This window comes from Haplochromis burtoni, unplaced genomic scaffold (genome assembly GCF_018398535.1).
Source record: "Haplochromis burtoni strain Fernald_Lab_line unplaced genomic scaffold, NCSU_Asbu1 Contig_5, whole genome shotgun sequence".
Lineage (NCBI taxonomy): Eukaryota > Metazoa > Chordata > Actinopteri > Cichliformes > Cichlidae > Haplochromis > Haplochromis burtoni.
The window spans coordinates 5,099,400-5,119,531 of NW_024582366.1; the positions used below are offsets into that span (position 1 = coordinate 5,099,400).

Here is a 20,132-nt window from a genome sequence, read left to right on the forward strand (position 1 = left end):
GTCAGTGGCCCTTGTTTGGTCCAAACATGTGACCCTGCTGGAATTAGACCACGCAGAGAGACTGCAAACAGAACACAAGAGCCACTCAGTTTCACAACCCCCACCATAAAACCCCTGTGGCGTGCCATAAAAACTAAGGGTGTGTGTGTGTGTGTGTGTGTGTGTGTGTGTGTTTTCTAGGCCTGACTCTGCTGATGGTTTCCTGTCCCCCAGTCGCTCCAGCAGCAGGAATGGAGAAAAGGACTGGGAAAATGGATCCACCACCTCTTCTGTTACATCAAATACAGAGTACACTGGTAGGTTAACTCAGTACACGTCTTAGTTTATAGACACATATTAAAAGTGGCAAATATTCACAACATACAGTTGTTAAATTAGATCTTTGTTCTATCCATTGGAGATTTGTTTTTAGTTTTTTTTTATTTTTTATCTTGATCTCATTGTCTGAAGCAGGGTTTCCTTTTGTACTGATTGCAGTTCAAAGTAGTGATATAAACAGTTGTTTCTGATTCAAATAGCTCACATTCCTCCGTCAGACTAACTGGTAACCCTACCCTTAGCTATCGTCATACACGATTCAGCAGCAGAAAGAGTAAAACCAAGCAAACAAGTCTTTCCTTTGACATCACTGGAGTGGTTGCTATGGCAACAGTCCCATCCTGATCTCCCTGCCTCCGTCTTTCTTTCAGGACCGAGGCTGTACAAGGAGCCCAGCGCCAAATCTAACAAGCACATCATCCAAAATGCTCTGGCACACTGCTGCCTTGCAGGGAAGGTCAACGAGGGGCAAAAGAACAAGATTTTGGAGGTACATGTCCTTCATAACTATACTTACAGTTGCACTAAAACCTTTGACTCTCTTTGAGGTGTATGTTTAGTGTACATTTTCATATAAAATGGTCTTTAAATTCAGAGTTTTTGTAGATTTGCCTCTGTACACCATCACAGTGGATTTGAAACAATCAAGATGTGATTGAAGTGCAAACCTTTTGAAGACTATCCCACTTCTTTGCCTTGAGTAACTCTTGGCTTGCCTTTGCAGTATGTTTCATTATCCATTCGCACTGTAAGGCACTATCTGATTAGTTATGCAGCATTTGGCATAATCTCTGCAGAGATCATAGCCACTTCACAATTCATGTATCATGAGTGTTTTGTAAGCTGTATATCCTGTTGATATTTTAAGTCACAGATTTATAAATAGGAAAAAATATCTACATAGCACATCAAGTGTCCTTAAGCATATGTCACCTGCTTATCTAACCACATTTACTCCCCTGATCTTGACAGGAAATGGAGAAATCAGAAGCCAACAACTTCTTGGTTTTGTTCCGAGATGCTGGATGCCAGTTTCGCGCTCTCTACACTTATTGCCCCGAGACCGAAGAGCTCAACAAGCTGACGGGCATCGGCCCCAAGAGCATCACACGCAAGATGATCGATGGCCTCTACAAGTACAACTCAGACAAGAAGCAGTTCAGCCAGATACCAGCTAAGACCATGTCAGCCAGCGTGGACGCAGTGACAATCCACAACCACCTCTGGCAAACCAAGAAGCCAGCCACCCCTAAAAAAGTAGTGCCTGCCCAGTCCTAATGGGACTTGATACCCCGAACATTTCATTTTCCTTCTTTGAACATAACCAGTCTTGGTTAGCACTTCACTGTACATATCCATGAAGATTCAAACACCTGCAATGCCAGTTAGATGAATGCGTATTTATCTTTTGTTTTGTTTGTTCTCCTCATTGCATTCCCGTCCTTTATCCTTCATATTCGGACCAGAAGTGATAAGACTTTAAAGATCACGAACAGCTGGAATGTACGACACTGTCGAGGAATGATGTAAACGTAATCATGTCTGTGTTTGAAAAAGAGATTTGAGACATTGTGTGAGAGCACGTGTGACTGATGTTATGTGCCAAACATTAAAAGAAAAAAAAAAGGAGACAGTATGAATGCCGGGACATTTTACTCCGTACACTGAAGCTCTGAATGTTTTCAATTCATGTATAGATTGACTTTTGTTCGCTCTACCCTGTTGAAGTGTGGCCTTACGCACGTTTGTTTTAGTGTAAGAGTGAGTGTAAAGCGACAACCTCTTTTGTATTTGGAAGAAACCTCTTTTTTCTTTTCTCACCTGTGTGAGTAAAAGTTTGTACATTAAAGTACGTAAACTCCAAAGGGCCAAAAAAAACTGATTGCATACAGCTAGCGTTAGCCACACAGGATACGTGTGTTCAGCTCAACAAAGCAAAGCGGTTCCAGCTTTTTCAGAACCCCTGTTTTTGAGGAAGTGATTTTAATGAATGCAGGACGTTACTGTAGATCACTGGTTCTCAACCTGTAGGTCAGGACACGTGCAGACAGTTTGTGCTGTACAATGTCAGTTTTCTGGTTTATTTGCATTGCTTCAGCCCAAAAGATCGGGAACCAGTGTTGTAGATCACCTCGCTGCTGGTTCACAGCAGGTTTGTGAACAAATGAAACTCCTCAGTATTATTTATTTTTTATTATGAAATGCTGCCGACTACAACTTGCAGGGTTCTTTGCAGTGTACTAAGATATTGTACAATCACACTCCTGGCCACTGGGATCAGGACTGATATCCAGGCTATAATGACACCTACAAAGTATTTCTCTTTATGTAACGATGAAATATTAACATTAAATTCAAGATGCACACTCAGACTCTTTATTATCATATCTGCACCCAGCTATAAGCCACTTTTGGCCCACCAAAATTAAGTAAGAATAGCTAGAATATAGCACATGTTAGATTTCTCATAGTTGCAAAAGATATGTTCTGTTATTTACAAGGTAAGTGATGCATCAAAATAAGTAGCTTCTCCCAGTTTATTAAAAAGGCCACATTATGAAGTGTTTGTGTCATTTTCAACATGTCTATGCGTCTTTTTCACCACAGAAACGGGTTCAACCTGAACAACTAAAACGTGTGTGTCCATCATCTAAATGCAGCACGTTGTGAATTTATAGTAACATTGTTATTTTGCTAGATTTATTTTTTTCTATTAACACTAGGATGAGATTCACACAATAATGCAAGGCAGAATAGGGCAGGTAGATCCTTGTTGCTGCATACGGGTAGAGTCTCGCCATTTGGTTTAACCGGCGTCAGCGTTGTGTTACTTTTGCCACTGAATGTCAAATCCAACACCATTTGCAGGTATGATTTCCCCCCCAAAAATAAATCTGCCAACGTGGTGCTTTGTTTTTAACTGGGGCGTGGGACGGGTGGGGGGTATTTATGACCAAAAGAGACATGTACGTGTTTTTGAAATTGTAATCTAGTACGACTGGGGGAAGAAGTGTTTCAATGTTCTTTACTGGAAGGATGTGTCAGCAGAAAGCTCGGTCTGCCTGCATTTGGCTGTTTTAAGGCCAAGGTTAAAAAGAAGATTATTATTTAAACTGTAATGATATTGTGCAGTGTGTTCATGTGAGCAACTTATTCACTATGATGACTTTGTTTTTGTTTCGTCAGACGCTGTGCCCTCATTCAACATGTGGCTGAACATGTAGTGTCATTTTTCTTTTTCATTTTGCATTAAATAAAATAAAGCATGACATCAGCATGTCTGTGGTGTTGATTGCAAATGAGGGTATTTTTAAAAGGATATGCAAAGAGGGGGTTGTTAATAGAAGCAAACTCTTTTCATGGAAGGATAATATTTAACCATGAAACAGTTTTGAAAATATTAGTCGAAGGGTTCTTTCTTTTTTATATATATATTTCTAAGATATGGCACTGGACTATTGGTGTTTTAGAAAGGTTTCAAAGCCCAACCTGGTTAATTAGGGTCATTCCATCTGAAATCATCATGGGCCATTTGCATAAAATGTTATGGTCCAAATTCTTTGGTTTGTGTTTTCACACTTTGAAATCTGAGGCAATGTTGGAACATGAATATTTCCAAACCTATTAAAGATAAAAGACTGAAATGTTCACTGGTCTTCCCTAACATAAACATGAATGTCTGTATTTTTGAACAAATACATTAAAAAAAAATGGCTCCGTATTTGAGCTGACATAAATACCAAACGTTTCCATTGCAAAACAGAACTGGTGACACTTTTGGAATGCTATAGTTGCATTTCACAGAAATGCAAAGTGAAACATGAAAAATACTTTTTAACAGAAAAATGAAGAATTCACGCTGTATTGAACAAATAGTCTAAATTGTGCCACGTAAACACAAATGGATCAATAGGTAGTCTAGTCCAGATTTGAAATCATAACATTTTCAAGAGGTGGTTCATCAGAAAATGTTCTACAATTATAATTAGATGGAGTACCTTAGATAACGGCAAAGTTAATGTGTTTAGATTAACTTGTTTCCAGTGAAAGCTATATATTTAGCTAAAGTAACAAGGCTGGATTTCTAGGGACCAACTTTATCTGACCCCGAGTACCTCGGGCCAAAGGCTCCACTGTAAATGGGAGCATAAAATAATTTTAACTTAGTTTATGAATCAGTCCAGTGTCGCTACTAAGGCTGTTAATAACACTGTGATTATTTGACTAAAAAGAATACACATTGTTGTTTTGCTTAACAAATTATTTTAGCCATGGCCAATAAAATGTAGTTAACTACAGTAATGAAAATTTGCCATTAAACAAGGGAACTCAAAGAGTAATTTTAAAAGGGTTCAGCCACTTTTTTCATCATTTTGAGTGAATATATATATAAACCATTTTCTATATTCTAATTAGATGCCCAACTTTCTGATAAAAAAAAATGTATTAGCTTGACAGCAATTTAAAAACTCGTCTTAGAGATGTTCAAAGAAAATAGCATTTTTATTGTCTTTCTTTGTTATTTATCTTATTTCTTAAAATAAAATACAATAAATCCTATCCTTTTTTATCTCCCTGAATTTCCTTTGAAAGTTGTCGCGTCCGTGCTGTAGGTGTGACCGCTGGGCGTCGTTGCTACAGTTGATTGGTGGTTTGCGGCTACGTCCGCATGGCAACCGCGAGCTGTGTACAAGAAACGAGGCAGGAGAAAGGAGCTTTCTGGCAACGCAGTAAAGCCTTTCAGCAGTCAAATACATCCCTGCCGTCTTCTTCGTGGACGTCGCTACATCTGGAGACCGCGGGCTTTAATGCGGCGGGCTGTAGGCGCAGACTGACTGACAGGTGAGATGCTGGCACTGTTTCAAGGCGGTGTTTAGCACTGCGCTGTAGTCTAGCACGGTGTGTCCCCAGTAAGGGAGACAATGATTGGCATGCTTATCATTTTTTGCCCTGCATTTGTGTCCAGTGGTGTTAATAGTCGTCACTGGCTGCCGTGCTCGAATAAACAAGGTGTGTCCGAGGACAGATAAAGTGCTGAGGCTGTCAGGTTTGGGCCGCAGACCTGCTCTCACATCCCGGCCCGGAGCTGGGTGGATGTTCTGTCTGTGTATGGAGGGAACAGGGCGGCGTCATAAGCTGCTCTCCCAGCCTCTCTATGCGCTTCCTTAAACATACAGGGCGAGTGCACCATACATAATGAAGACCCCTCCATGTCTTTGCTGTAGCTGCCTGGGTGATGTTGCAGTGACTAACCATTTAAAGACCCAACCTTGGAACTGCATCTTTGATATGTTCCAGTATTTAAACTATGAGCCATTTAGGGACATTATGCATATGTGCAGAAACACCACAGATGCCCTTTGAAGCATAAAGCAAGCCTCCAGCAAAAGGGACATCACAGAAAAATACAGTTTAGTGACCGAGTTTAAAAGTACAAAGGAGTACTACGAACTTACTCGAACCATCATAATAGACTAGAGTAAGAATTGAATTAAAGTGCAAAAATTAGCATTTTGCAAAATTAGACACCAGAATCATCAATGGGAAGGTTAACATTCTTTAGGCGTTAAGAAAGAAAACACCTAATAACCTCGAACAGTACAGGGAGTGCAGAATTATTAGGCAAATGAGTATTTTGTCCACATCATCCTCTTCATGCATGTTGTCTTACTCCAAGCTGTATAGGCTCGAAAGCCTACTACCAATTAAGCATATTAGGTGATGTGCATCTCTGTAATGAGAAGGGGTGTGGTCTAATGACATCAACACCCTATATCAGGTGTGCATAATTATTAGGCAACGTCCTTTCCTTTGGCAAAATGGGTCAAAAGAAGGACTTGACAGGCTCAGAAAAGTCAAAAATAGTGAGATATCTTGCAGAGGGATGCAGCAGTCTCAAAATTGCAAAGCTTCTGAAGCGTGATCATCGAACAATCAAGCGTTTCATTCAAAATAGTCAACAGGGTCGCAAGAAGCGTGTGGAAAAACCAAGGCGCAAAATAACTGCCCATGAACTGAGAAAAGTCAAGCGTGCAGCTGCCAAGATGCCACTTGCCACCAGTTTGGCCATATTTCAGAGCTGCAACATCACTGGAGTGCCCAAAAGCACAAGGTGTGCAATACTCAGAGACATGGCCAAGGTAAGAAAGGCTGAAAGACGACCACCACTGAACAAGACACACAAGCTGAAACGTCAAGACTGGGCCAAGAAATATCTCAAGACTGATTTTTCTAAGGTTTTATGGACTGATGAAATGAGAGTGAGTCTTGATGGGCCAGATGGATGGGCCCGTGGCTGGATTGGTAAAGGGCAGAGAGCTCCAGTCCGACTCAGACGCCAGCAAGGTGGAGGTGGAGTACTGGTTTGGGCTGGTATCATCAAAGATGAGCTTGTGGGGCCTTTTCGGGTTGAGGATGGAGTCAAGCTCAACTCCCAGTCCTACTGCCAGTTTCTGGAAGACACCTTCTTCAAGCAGTGGTACAGGAAGAAGTCTGCATCCTTCAAGAAAAACATGATTTTCATGCAGGACAATGCTCCATCACACGCGTCCAAGTACTCCACAGCGTGGCTGGCAAGAAAGGGTATAAAAGAAGAAAAACTAATGACATGGCCTCCTTGTTCACCTGATCTGAACCCCATTGAGAACCTGTGGTCCATCATCAAATGTGAGATTTACAAGGAGGGAAAACAGTACACCTCTCTGAACAGTGTCTGGGAGGCTGTGGTTGCTGCTGCACGCAATGTTGATGGTGAACAGATCAAAACACTGACAGAATCCATGGATGGCAGGCTTTTGAGTGTCCTTGCAAAGAAAGGTGGCTATATTGGTCGCTGATTTGTTTTTGTTTTGTTTTTGAATGTCAGAAATGTATATTTGTGAATGTGGAGATGTTATATTGGTTTCACTGGTAAAAATAAATAATTGAAATGGGTATATATTTGTTTTTTGTTAAGTTGCCTAATAATTATGCACAGTAATAGTCACCTGCACACACAGATATCCCCCTAAAATAGCTAAAACTAAAAACAAACTAAAAACTACTTCCAAAAACATTCAGCTTTGATATTAATGAGTTTTTTGGGTTCATTGAGAACATGGTTGTTGTTCAATAATAAAATTATTCCTCAAAAATACAACTTGCCTAATAATTCTGCACTCCCTGTATACTGATCTGGAAATTGGAGTGACACAAGGGAAAAGCATGTAGCATTATCTGTTAACCATAGTACAGACAGTGTGATGAGTCTCACAGAGTCCAGTGATATGAGAGAGGACGTAAGCAGAGAGATGAATTCTGAAGTGTAGATAAGTTGCAATGTAGGGACAGTTTCATTGTGCTGACGGACAGTGGCCTAAATTATACTGGAAAAGCTCCCAACAAGTTTTTGGAGGTAGAGAAGTAGAATATTCTGCAGTGGCCAGTTTAACCAGCTGGTCTGTATTCTGTCAAGTATGAATTTCACTTGGTGTAAGCAAACCCAAAGGGAGAAAGACACATGAACAAACAACGGCTGATTAGAGCTGCAGTAAAGCTTGGAAAAATAGAAATAATTAAAAACATGGTTTATGATTAAGTGATTGTTTTCCAGTTACATTTTCAATTGGATCTAAAAAAAATGTGTTTCAAAGCTGTTGTGTTGGTGTATAGATCGAGAATTATAAAAACTGGAATTCACCTCCGTTTTTGTTTGTCATGTATTTTTTGCAAACAGTTGTGAAAAATTTGGGAATGCATAAACCAAAATGTCAAATATAAGGGTCAAAGGTTAGATTGGCTTTGGAAAATGTGAAAGATGGAATACATTTTGGACTTCTAACTGTATTTTTATATGTTTTACAGCTTTTCTCACAGAAAAAGAACTCCTCCTTAGCCAATTACACTACAGCAAAGCAAATAAAGTAATAAGTTAACACTTGAATAAAGAAATGTCTTTCTTTAAATGGATCTACAGGAAAAAAAGACATTTTCTATGAATAAACAAAAACTTTGTTTTATAATTAGAGGACAGTTTGGGTTATGAGCTGTTAGATTTGTATTGTTGATTGTCATTTATGCTTAGAAATATTTACTTATATATGCTTAGAGTTTTGTAATTAGTTGTAGATTGGTAGAGGTTTTGATCCTTGATAGTCTGCAAACTTTGTGTGTATTAGACAGCACTTTGGGAGCATGAGAGGTCATACCGTGTCTTATTGTTTTATGGTAGGATTAACGTAGTTGCGTCTGTTCTAGTCTAAGTGCTCTTTGTTTAGATGAACTGCAGGACTTCCTCACCGTGTTATCTAGGATGAACCATCTAGGGTGAGGGGGAGGCTACCCTCTTCCTGACCAAGGATGTTTGACCCTTTGATCAGCAGTCCACACACACACACACACACACACACACACACCCACACACACACACACACACACACACACACACACACACACACACAAAACCGGCAAGGTACTCTTTGTGTGTATGTAGACGTCATATGTTAATGAACCTTATGCATATTCATGTAACCTCAATAAAAGAACAGTGGTACGGGAGAACGGACGAGAGCAACTGGGGTCAAGCGAAGGAACGGCGCCTGTCCGGTTCTCTCCCGTGCACGAGAAACATGAAGAACTTTGCCTACTTGTGTCTTGCTTTGCAGTGTAATTATATTGTCTTCAACGTTCCAGCGGATAGGTTCAAGCTACAAACCTATCATGAGCCACCAGAATTTCTGTAATTTTACACATTTGTTTCTTACAATTTAAGGCCAAAGAGTCATGCTGACAGATTATTTTTCCATTTCTTTTCACTTACTACAGTAGTAATATTACAATTAGAATAATTTCCTTAAGATTGGGAACATCAGCATAAGTCTTTCTTCTTTTGCTGTGACCTTTCCATTAACAGGCTTCTACCTTCTCTCTCTGTGTTTTTTGTTTTGTTTTGTTTTTTGTACAGCCAGCTATAAGCTGCCCCCAAAAGATCTGCAACATGACAGCAGAGGAGACGATCAACATAAAGGAGGCTGAGGTGATCAAGCTGATCCTGGACTTTCTCAACTCCAGGAAGCTGCACATTAGCATGCTGGCTCTGGAGAAGGAAAGCGGTGTTATCAATGGACTATACTCTGATGATATGCTTTTCCTCAGGTACACACACTCATATGGCACAAGCGGGATAGAGAGAAGTTTTTCACAGGATTCTTAAATTGTTCATTTGTTGTTTTTAATCAGGCAACTCATTCTGGATGGCCAGTGGGAGGAGGTGATGCAGTTCATTCAACCGTTAGAAGGAATGGACAAGTTTGACAAGAAAAGGTGAGAGAAGCTATATGTGGCTGTTTCGTACCGGTCTTCACACAACAAAGAACATTTTTAAGCGTACTTGTTTGTTAGCACGTTTGCACTTGTGTTTCCAGGTTTCGCTACATCATATTTAAGCAGAAGTTTCTGGAAGCCTTGTGTGTTAATAATGCCATGTCGGCTGCTGAAGACCCTCTAAATGTATGTGTACTTTTATATATACTTATGTCTTTGAAATGTATTATGAACTAGATGCATGTTTCCTAGCAGCTGCTCGTTGCTCAGTATAGCAGCCTGTGCTTATAAAGCTACGTTAATGTAAATTCTCTGCAGTAAAGAGAATTTTAATCTTGACTAAAAAGAAATTACACATTATAGTACTTGTTAAAGTATAGCAAGTATAATCTCTGAGATACTAGTTTAGCAACAGTTTCTTTCTATGATTCGCATTATTTTTTTGGATGATGCCTACTTTTTTAGAGCGAACCAGTGTTAAAAAAAACAATCTGTTACGGGCCACATAAGCTCTCTACTTGAGCACAGAGAAGTAAAATTGACAGGTGGGTTGGTATCTCCTTAAGCTGGTAAAAAGCCAGTTTCACAGCAGACTTTACTCACTCCCATCCTATTGTGTGATAATCTGTGTTTGTAAGGAACAGCTAATGTCATCCTTTATCTGTCAAAACACCAGTGGGATTCTGTATTGAGCACCCCAAAATATAATCACTGTCTTGCCCGCCTGAATTTTTCTGCTTTTACAGCTAGAGATCACCATGCAAGAGGCAGTAAAGTGCCTGCACAGTCTGGAGGAGTTCTGCCCGACCAAGGAGGACTACAGCAAGCTGTGTCTCCTCCTCACACTGCCACGCCTCACCCATCACGCAGAGTTCAAAGACTGGAATCCGAGCACGGCACGAGTGCATTGCTTCGAAGAGGCCTGCGCGATGGTAGCTGAGTTCATCCCTGCAGACAGAAAGCTGAGTGAGGCGGGCTTCAGGGCTAGCGGGAACCGCCTCTTCCAGCTGCTAATCAAAGGGATCCTTTATGAGTGCTGTGTCGAGTTCTGTCAGGTAATCTGATACGCTATTAGTGAAAAGGGTTACAGTTAGGCTTAAGTGGCTGATAAAAGGCTCAAACCTGCAGAGGTGTTCAAAACTACTAAAAAAGGGTTTTATTGCAAAGTAACTATTACTTTTTTTTGTTTAAAAAAAACAAACTGTCTGGTTTTTGCACATTTGTGTCTCCGAAAAAATAGAATAGGTTTTAAGAAGCTTTTCTGTTTTGTAGAGTAAAGCAACAGGAGAGGAGATCACAGAGGGCGAGGTGCTGCTTGGCGTGGATTTGCTGTGTGGGAACGGCTGTGATGAGCTGGATTTGTCGCTGCTCTCCTGGCTGCAGAATCTTTCCCCGGGTGCCTTCACCTGCGCCTTCCAGCAGAAGACCCTCAACATCCACGTGGACCGGCTGGTGAAGCCCAGCAAAGCTGGCCACGCCGACCTCCTTACTCCATTAATCAACCGTCTGTCCCCGTGCCCTACCTCACCCTTTCATCAAAGACCTCATTCGGCCGACACCTACATGTCGAGATCCCTCAACCCAGCTCTGGACGGCCTGTCTCACGGTTTGGCGGCCCAGGACAAGAGAGGCCTGGAGACAAACATGAAGTTCGCTCTTAGCCGGAGCCTCGTGGAGAATAACGTGCATCAGCAGGACGATTCACCTGAGAGGTAAAGTCAAAGAAACTGGAAAGGGATATTTCGTACATCTTGTTGGGATTAAATATAAATGGTATTTTGCAAAATAAACACTGAACTTTCCCTGGTGTCAGGAAAACAAATTGCACTCATTCAGCATTCTAATTAGAACTATGCAGTCGAATCAAACTTATAAACCCCAGAATAAAAATGCTGCTTGACCGGTCCATGCAAAGATTCATTATTTAAATCCTGCCTACAAACAACTAACCACGCAGGCTATTATGTAAAACCTTTTCTTTATTTAAAATCCCTCTAATGTATGTTATTATACTTTTTAAAAATATATATATATTTAGGATAGATGTCTGCCAGACTGTTGCTAGTTTGTTTTACAAGGTGACTGCAAATAAAATGTCACAATTCTAAGGTTGAGACAGGATGTTGGCCCCACCTGTTGGATGTAGTCAAGCTGTACAACTAGGCGCAAAAATGCATCAGTGTTGATGTGATATGCACATATATGACATCATAGTTAATGGATTTTATGCAAAACAGCAGAAATATTATTGTAGCTGACACAAATCTAGACTAATCTTCAATCACAGGTTAATTAAGAGCTTTTTAATTTGACTTTGCTATTATTGTTTGCATAACCCTTATAGATAAAATGTTTTTGACTTGAGATATAAAATCAGATAAACTGATTGATACATCTTCCTAACTATAGGAAGCACCCACAAGGGCTGGATGGACCAAACACCACACGCACACCTCTGACTCCTGGAAAAGATGGTGGGCCACCGTGCAGCACAGAAACACATGAGGTATGAACTGCAGGCCGTAAGCAGCAGACTTATGTGCATGGTTTAAGCCTGAAATCAGCCAGTGTCATCTGCTGTTTAAAGGTGAAAGTGAATGAATGCCAGGCTTCACCTCCGGGTTCTCAGAACAAAGTTGTTTCTCGACTGTTACGAAGAAAAAGCAACAGTTAGCTGTCTGGTCACTTGAGTCAAAGTCAGTGAAAGATTTTCAGTCTGGAGTTAAAGACACAGAATGAATCCCCCCTGAACTGTGTGGTCTTAACGCCTTTATTGCATTATAAATCCTGCCTGAATTCTATACTACACGTCCACATAGGGCACTTGCACCTTGCTGCCCCCTGTCCCAGTGTAGCGAGGTGGAGCTCATGGACACTGGAAACACATAATCTGCTTTGATATGCAGCCACATCCAAAGATGGCCTCCTGCTTTCATCATCACTCATCTTTATACATTTCAGGTCCCATCTAGAAGAGCATAGTACTTTAAGATTATATCACCACGTGTGTGTGTGTGCATGAAAAGTGGTGAGAGGCCTGAAGGATAATATACTGTTGACTCAATGCAATGAGTTCCTTGAAAACTTTTTTATGGGGTGGATGATGGAGGACAAGGCCTTGGGAGTTGAAGAGTTGTCAGCAGTGGCTCTGGGAACGAGTTTGCCTTTTATAATCTGGTGTGTGTGTGTGTGTGTGTGTGTGTGTGTGTGTCTGGACACTTCCAAGCTTTGAAGCACAGAACAGTGAAAGGCACTATGAATTATTCAGCCTACAGGGCCTGCTTTGGTAAAATAGAAAATACAGTTTCAGGGATTTCTACATTTTCTGCAGAAACAATTCAACTGTTTGGAGTTTTTTTTGGGGGGGGGGACTCATTTTGGTGGCTTGTGTCCTTGTCTGTGTCCAGCGTTGTGACTCCACTGAGCACATCCAGGAGTATTACAGACAGCGGCTCCGCGTGCAGCAACATCTGGAACAGAAGCAGCAGCAGAAGCAGCTTTACCAGCAGATGCTGCTGGAGGGGGGAGTGAAGCCCCAGGATGGAGCCCAGCACAACCTCACAGAAACCTTCCTCAGCAGGTGAGGATGTCATTCCTACAGGATTTGATGTCAGCGAGGAATGAAACGCAAGCTGGGTGCTACGACAGAGCTTGTCTTTGTCTAGATCCATCCAGAAGTTGGAAGAGATGAATGTGGGCATCGACCACCGTGGAGAGGACATGATGGCGCAGCTGGGCCAGCAGTGGAACGGGCTGACGGGGAACAACAGCACATCTAGCCCCAGGGTCCCTGACACCCGTCACACCCCAGATAAAGGACCGCCGAGGGACAAGCCAGGTGGGGTGAGCAGCAGCACGCCAGTAAGCACCGGGAGCCACAGCTTGCCGTTGCTCAGTGAGTCCCCAGTTCCTCCCAATAAAAGGTAAGAGCCTCCTGCTATTGGTCTCCACTGAAACATCTTAACTTGTTAGAAGTTAGGCTCACATTTTGCTGGTGTGTAGGGAATGCTTCTAGTGACTGTTCGGCTGCTAATTAATTGAAATAGAACATGTATCAAAAAGAAGAATCAGATTTCAATTAGCTATGTTTGCTATGTGTAATGCAGCTTTCCTCATAGCCAGCATTTGCTAATTATTATCAAATATTTGAAACATGTCACTCCGAGCTCTTATTGATGGGAACCAAAAAACCCCCAATGTTTATGACTTGTTTATGCATTGTTCTTTTTTTTGCTCAAAGAATCACTGGCTCTGGTCCTACAGTCCAGGATGACTCCACAAGCTCTGCAACACGTAGCACACACGAGGTATGTAAGCACGCTCTGTTGATATTTAACTTCCATACATTCCACATACAGTGGTATGCAAAAGTTTGGACACCGCTGATAATTTTCATGATTTCCCTTCATAAATTCATTGGTTGTTTGGATCAGCAATTTTATGTAAATATATCATATAGCAGATGAACACAATGATATTTGAAATGAAGTTTATAGGATTTACTGAAAGTGTGCAATAGTTACTTAAACTAAATTGGGCAGGTGCATAAATTTGGGCACCCCAACAGAAATCTTCCATCAATATTTAGAAGATCCTCCTTTTGCAGAAATAGCAGCCTCCAAACCTGAACACTTCCTATAGCTTCCAATGAGTGTCTGGATTCTGGTTGAAGGTATTTTGGACCTTTCGTCTTTACAAAACATCTCCAGGTCAGTCAGGTATGATGGTTTCCGAGCATGGACAGCCCACTTTAAGTCACACCATAGATTTTTAATAATATTCAGGTCTGGGGACTGAGATGGCCAATCCAGTACCTTGTACTTGTTCCTCTGCATGAATGCCTTAGTGGATTTTGAGCAGTGTTTACGGTCGTTGTCTTGTTGAAGTATCCAGCCCCAGCGCAACTTCAACCTCAAGAGACACTGTTTGTGGCATCCTTCGCCTCGGCTTATCTAAGATTTTACTTGACCTGTCACTTCCAGCCTTAACTTGAACTGTGCCTGTGGTCTTCCATTTCCTCACTATGTTGCTCAAAGCGGAAACTGACAGCTGAAATATCTTAGATAGCTTTTTGTATACTTCCCTAAACCATGATGTTGAACAATCTTTGTTTTCAGGTCATTTGAGAGTTGTTTTGAGGCTCCCATGTAGCCACTCTTGAAAGAAGATGCAAAGAGGAGAAAAACATGCAATTGGCCACCTTAAATGCCCTTTCTCATGGCTGGATTCACCTGCGTATGTAGGTCAAGGGTCAATGAGCTTACCAAACAAATTTTATGTTCCAATAATTAGTGCTAAAGGTATTCAAATCAATAAAACGACAAGGGTTCCCAAATTTATGCACCTGCCTAATTTAGTTTAAGTTACTATTGCACACTTTCTGTAAATCCTAAAAACTTCATTTCACTTCTCAAATATCATTGTGTTCGTCTGCTATATGATATATTTAAATGAAATTGCTGATCTGAACAACCAATGAATTTATGAAGGAAAATCATGAAAATTATCAGGGGTGCCCAAACGTTTGCATACCACTGTGAATGCTTAAACGCAGCTGCAAACTTCATGACAATGTTTGGTTTATTTTTTTTATCTTCCTGTGAAGCCCGCAAAGTGCAAAACACAGTTTGTTAAGGTGAGCCAGCTCGAGGACACACAGGCAGTGCGCGCAGTGGCCTTCCATCCCGCCGGTGCGCTGTATGCCGTCGGCTCCAACTCAAAAACCCTGAGAGTGTGTGCCTACCCGGAAACACTAACTGCCAGGTGGGAGCGGCTTACAGGGACCTACAAATCCACACTGTGAGATATTTAATTTGTAATTGAAAGCCACAGAGATACATGTAATTTTTGTATCTCTAGAGCAATTTTGATGACTTGAACAGCTTACTTCCTTTTCTTACTTTGAAAAAAGACAACGACCCAATATGAGCAAGCATTTGGCGACAGTGGGAAGGAAAAACTCCCTTTTAAGAGGAAGAAACCTCAGGGAAGAGCAGCCATCTGCTGCAACCGGTTTCATCAAAATGAAAAATAAAATTCACTCATGGAAAAAATCCAAAATAGGTGGATTCAAGGAACCTTTTTAATTTTTTTTCTTCATGCCTTCATCATTTTTTTTATCTGTCTGTGTCCATGTTTGTTTGCTTCTTTAGTGGTTCTGGTGGAGTGAAGCAGCCGGCTGTGCGCTTCAGGCGGAACAAACATCACAAGGGCTCAATCTACTGCGTCGCCTGGAGCCACTGTGGACAGCTTTTGGCCACTGGCTCCAATGATAAATATGTCAAAGTCTTGCCTTTCAATGCAGACACCTGCAATGCCACAGGTACACACAATAAGGAAAATATTAGAAAAATAAGTTTAAGCTGATGCAGAAACTCATGTTTCTTCTGTTGCTAAACTGCTTGGAAACATCTGTACTCTTGTGATTCAGGCCCAGACCTGGAGTTTAGCATGCATGACGGCACTATTAGAGATTTGGCTTTTATGGAAGGTCCTGAAAGTGGAGGATCTATTTTGATCAGTGCTGGAGCCGGGGACTGCAACATCTACACTACTGACTGTCAGAGAGGACAGGGCCTTCATGCCCTGAGCGGACACACCGGTATGTCCCCATTTACCTGCAGCTGACAGATTGGTCTAAGCAAACTCTGGATAGGGGTTTTCAAAGTGTGGTCCCCAGTAGTGTTTTATGGTATTGTCTGCTTCATTCATCCACTGTAGGTTCTTTGAAACACAAATTTAGCACAAGTACCAACATTTATCGCATTTATTGCAAAGTTGTTGAAAAGAGTTGTTGTGAACAGAGCTCAGATATTATGTGCTGTTTTGAACAGGTCACATTCTGACTCTGTACACATGGGGAGGGTGGATGATTGCTTCAGGCTCACAGGACAAAACTGTCCGCTTCTGGGACCTGCGGGTGCCCAGCTGTGTTCGGGTGGTGGGCACAACTTTGCATGGCACAGGTGAGTCATACTGAAACTTGCTACTTTGTTTGATTGGAAATGGTTTTTACCACACTGCTACAGGTTAGAGTGGTTTTACAGGAAGACACTTACACTTTTATGAAGAGCACGACTTCCATAAATTAGAAAGGAAAAAAGAGAAATTAAAGACAGAAATCAACTGACGCTTCAGGGCAAGTCAAAAAATATTTGAAAGCTACAGTTAGTTATTTTCTGAGGTTATTTAATATAAAAAAAATAATATACTAAGATATACATGATTTTGTATGTAATTACATCAGTATACATTTATTACATTCTCAGAAATTTAGAACTAATCCAGTAAAAATAGAAATATGGGGAGGAGGCACCAGTTTTTTTGAAATGTTGGCCATGTTGCCCAGCTATCTTGAACACAGTGGATGAGATGGACATTGTTGCTCTGCCTGGTCTTGGTTTTTTATGTATGTGGCTAGAGACCAACCATATATGTTGTTAATCGCAAATAGCTCTTTCACACTATATATTTGCTATTTCCACTTTATCCTCTTCCTCCTCATCTATGGCCTCGTCATGAACTGAAGTGAGAGCTCTAACACACGGAAACATGCATAAATGTGCATTCCCCTACAGCAGCCACTGTAGCTAGGATGATATTTTAAACGCTGTAACTTTTAAAAATATATTGAAATATGCATCCAGTACAGTTATATATTTATACAGTTTATATTTAAAAATAAATGTTTAAAAATGTTAGCTGCAGGTAGTGTTAAAGTTTTACCTTATTTGTAGTATTTTCAGCTGAGTCTGCATTCGTTTTGTAATATTTTGTTGTTTAAATCTAAGCAAAAAGATGACAAAGTTAGCCGCAAAGATGCATTATCGATGGCCCTTTACTCTTAAATGTGGCAAATCCAGTTATTGCTGTTATTTCCAGGCTGCGGCCCTCTCTTTGTCCTGATTGCTCTCCTAGCATTAGCATTACCTCAGCTATCTGTTCTACCCAGTTACAGCAAAAAATCATTTAGATGATGATTAACAGTTCAATAAAATCTTGTTTGCTGTCTGGGTTATTTGTGATAACATTAATCCACTGATATCGCATTATCAAACACCTACCTGTCTGATAGCGACATGAAGGACACCTAAAGTAGGAGCATATCTGCTGCCTGCATGTTTGTAGTTTGTCAGCAGCCTGTCTCTTATGAAACTCTTAATATGAACAGCTGATGAAACCATAATCAAGCGCTGCACTCCAGTAAATTGAAATAATAAAACAAGTGTTTATCACTGTGGTGTAGTATTCGCTGATGACAACTGTAAAACATTTTGTCACAGTTTCCCTTTGCAAATGCAAAATGCCTGGATAACGTTTAAGGTTTTGAGTGTCAGAAACTGCTCCTGTCAGCAAAATACTTTTTAAGCTGCATCTAACAACATGACGTTTTTCACGCTGTACGTTACTCAGGAAGTGCAGTTGCTTCAGTGGCAGTGGATCCCAGCGGCCGCCTGCTCGCCACCGGTCAGGAGGACAGCACCTGCATGCTGTACGACATTAGAGGAGGCCGCATAGTGCAGACGTACCGCCCCCACAGCAGTGACATACGCTCTGTGCGCTTCTCACCGGGAGCCCATCATCTCCTCACTGGTTCCTATGACAACAGGATCATAATCAGCGACCTTCAAGGTAGCTTGAAATAAGTCATTGTTTGAAGTGAAAAATCAAATTTTGAAGCGCTTAAAATTGTGTTTGTAAGCTCCTCCTGTGTGATATTTCCCCCTTCTCTGACCCCAGGTGACCTAACCAAGCCCCTCCCTCAGACGGTGGCAGGGGAGCACTGGGACAAGGTGATCCAGTGTAGGTGGCACCCACACGATCGGACCTTTGTCTCCTCGTCTGCGGATCGAACCGTCATCCTCTGGGCTCCAGGCCCGTGAGATTTAGAGAAAGAGCACAAGAGCACAGTTTCCACATACACCCCAGCTCCGAGGTGTATTGGTGTGCAAAACATGCATATCGTAAACGTCAAGTTGTTTATATGTTTAAAGATAAGTGCACGTGTGCGTACAGTAGGGTGACAGGTGCACTTTTGAGCCAGAAAAGCCAGTCACTTTAAGGAGGACACTTTCTACGTATGAATGTCCATATATGTCTTTGGGTATGTGCCAATGTGTGCTCAAGCAACCATGAATTTCTGGAAATCTGAGTGTATATGGCTTTGCAGTTTGAGTCAAATTTAAGGAAAAATGTGAGGTTGAATTTCTAAATATACATAGAACATGTCTGTGTTCGCTTGATACCTTTCAGCTTGTGACTTTTATAATTTCAGCAAAGATTAAATGGCAAATGTGATACAGAGTATAAAGATGGTCGCTAATGCCCATCTTAAAAAGCACTTTACTTTACTTTGACTTCGAGCATACTTATCTTATATTTTAGATCATCTGTCACACTGCCCAAGCAAGTACACTCAAAACATGGAGGTAAACAAAGAAGTAGGGTTGGTGTAATGTGACATTTAGCATCTTAACACAGCAACTCTTTTGATAATTTCTGCAGGAAGGAGCGACAGAATTTAATGTTCTGGAGAGAAGCCACATTTGGTTATGCATATCATAACGTGCCTTTTTTGTAACTGTTGTGTAGTTTTTTGGATGTCTGGATTGATAGATTTGTTTTTTTAATTTGCAGCTTTATTTTGGTATTTTATCACATGCCTTTTGTCAGCTGCAAGTTCAAACAAGGTTACTGCACCCATCAGCATCACTTATATGCATACAACAGTTTATTCACTTACATGAAAGCTCCAAAAAAAGAGTACCACTGGGTGTGAGTTACAGGCAGCACCCGAACAAGTCGAGTTAAGCTTTAGGAACCTCTTCTTGGGAACTCTGGTTCGAGCGCATGGAAGTGTTTACCTGCAGTCGGTCGATAAATTTGACAAGAAAAAAAAGTCTTAAATCAGAGATGTGGATTCACGAGAACCCGTGTCCCAGAGAAGGTTTAGGGATTTATAGTGAACTTTACAATAGAATCCACTAAATGCAGACAACCATGAGAGTCTCTGTATTTTGGATCAGCAGGCTAATGTCAAAACAGTGGTAATGATGCACTTTAAAGAGATGCTTCAGGACTGCACAGTGTGAAACACCAGTGTCATTGGCTTGTTTAACTTTTAGCTTCACTTTTTTGAGCAGCCTGGTGCAAGTGTGAGACAGAGACGAGGGTACAGGCTGAGAAAACGACTGACCTTTGTGGGATTATCGTATTGTGCTTTACATTTTACCTTATCTGTGACTCTTGATGGCATATTCCGTGTCACTGTCCACCTGTAATAGTTACATGCACAAATGTGTCACAAGTAAGACAAGTGCCAAGGGGTCATTAGGGTTCAAACTGTTAAAAAAATAAAGTAGTGGCTGTCTAACACACCTTCTTTTAAGGAATACTTTGAAACAAACTGACAAAATAAAGATATCGAGTGAAGTAATTGATGTGTTTCATCTTTTTTTTTTTTGTATCAATCACACACACACCCACTGGCTGCTCGTTTAGCACAGCTTGTTAAT

At 41.1% G+C, this 20,132-nt stretch overlaps 2 protein-coding genes across 6 annotated transcripts in view; both read left to right on the forward strand.

Annotated features, from left to right (window-relative positions):
- The window catches only part of camsap2a (calmodulin regulated spectrin-associated protein family, member 2a), a 44,607-nt gene extending 41,014 nt beyond the window's left edge, over nucleotides 1-3,593 (forward strand). For all 4 annotated transcript variants that reach the window (XM_014333177.2, XM_005920907.3, XM_014333178.2 and 1 more), the window contains 3 exons: nucleotides 181-296; nucleotides 690-808; nucleotides 1,291-3,593. In XM_014333177.2, the coding sequence (XP_014188663.1) occupies nucleotides 181-296; nucleotides 690-808; nucleotides 1,291-1,596 (541 nt within the window). In that variant the 3' untranslated portion in view covers nucleotides 1,597-3,593. The remainder of the gene's footprint in view (nucleotides 1-180; nucleotides 297-689; nucleotides 809-1,290) is intronic.
- A 1,359-nt stretch (nucleotides 3,594-4,952) lies between these two features.
- On the forward strand, nucleotides 4,953-20,053 carry LOC102307822 (WD repeat-containing protein 47). Of its 2 annotated transcripts, none has more exons than XM_042222740.1 (16): nucleotides 4,953-5,160; nucleotides 9,260-9,450; nucleotides 9,535-9,618; nucleotides 9,720-9,804; nucleotides 10,365-10,673; nucleotides 10,891-11,330; nucleotides 12,028-12,124; nucleotides 13,026-13,198; nucleotides 13,284-13,541; nucleotides 13,859-13,925; nucleotides 15,224-15,417; nucleotides 15,771-15,940; nucleotides 16,049-16,219; nucleotides 16,452-16,583; nucleotides 18,031-18,249; nucleotides 18,358-20,053. In XM_042222740.1, the coding sequence occupies exons 2-16, from the start codon at nucleotides 9,293-9,295 to the stop codon at nucleotides 18,498-18,500; spliced, it is 2,700 nt and encodes an 899-aa protein (XP_042078674.1). In that variant the 5' UTR covers nucleotides 4,953-5,160; nucleotides 9,260-9,292; the 3' UTR covers nucleotides 18,501-20,053. The 2 variants fall into 2 exon arrangements, with proteins under 2 accessions (XP_042078674.1, XP_005920968.1); XM_005920906.3 differs by having other exon boundaries at nucleotides 15,224-15,381.
- The last annotated feature ends 79 nt before the right edge of the window (nucleotides 20,054-20,132 follow it).

Excerpts from the sequence above, each read along its gene's own strand:
- LOC102307822 (XM_042222740.1), top strand. The coding sequence starts at position 9,293 with ATGACAGCAGAGGAGACGATCAACATAAAGGAGGCTGAGGTGATCAAG. Across the intron at positions 11,331-12,027 it reads CAGGACGATTCACCTGAGAG|GAAGCACCCACAAGGGCTGG; the intron begins GTAAAGTCAAAG and ends TCCTAACTATAG. Across the intron at positions 16,220-16,451 it reads TGCCCTGAGCGGACACACCG|GTCACATTCTGACTCTGTAC; the intron begins GTATGTCCCCAT and ends TGTTTTGAACAG.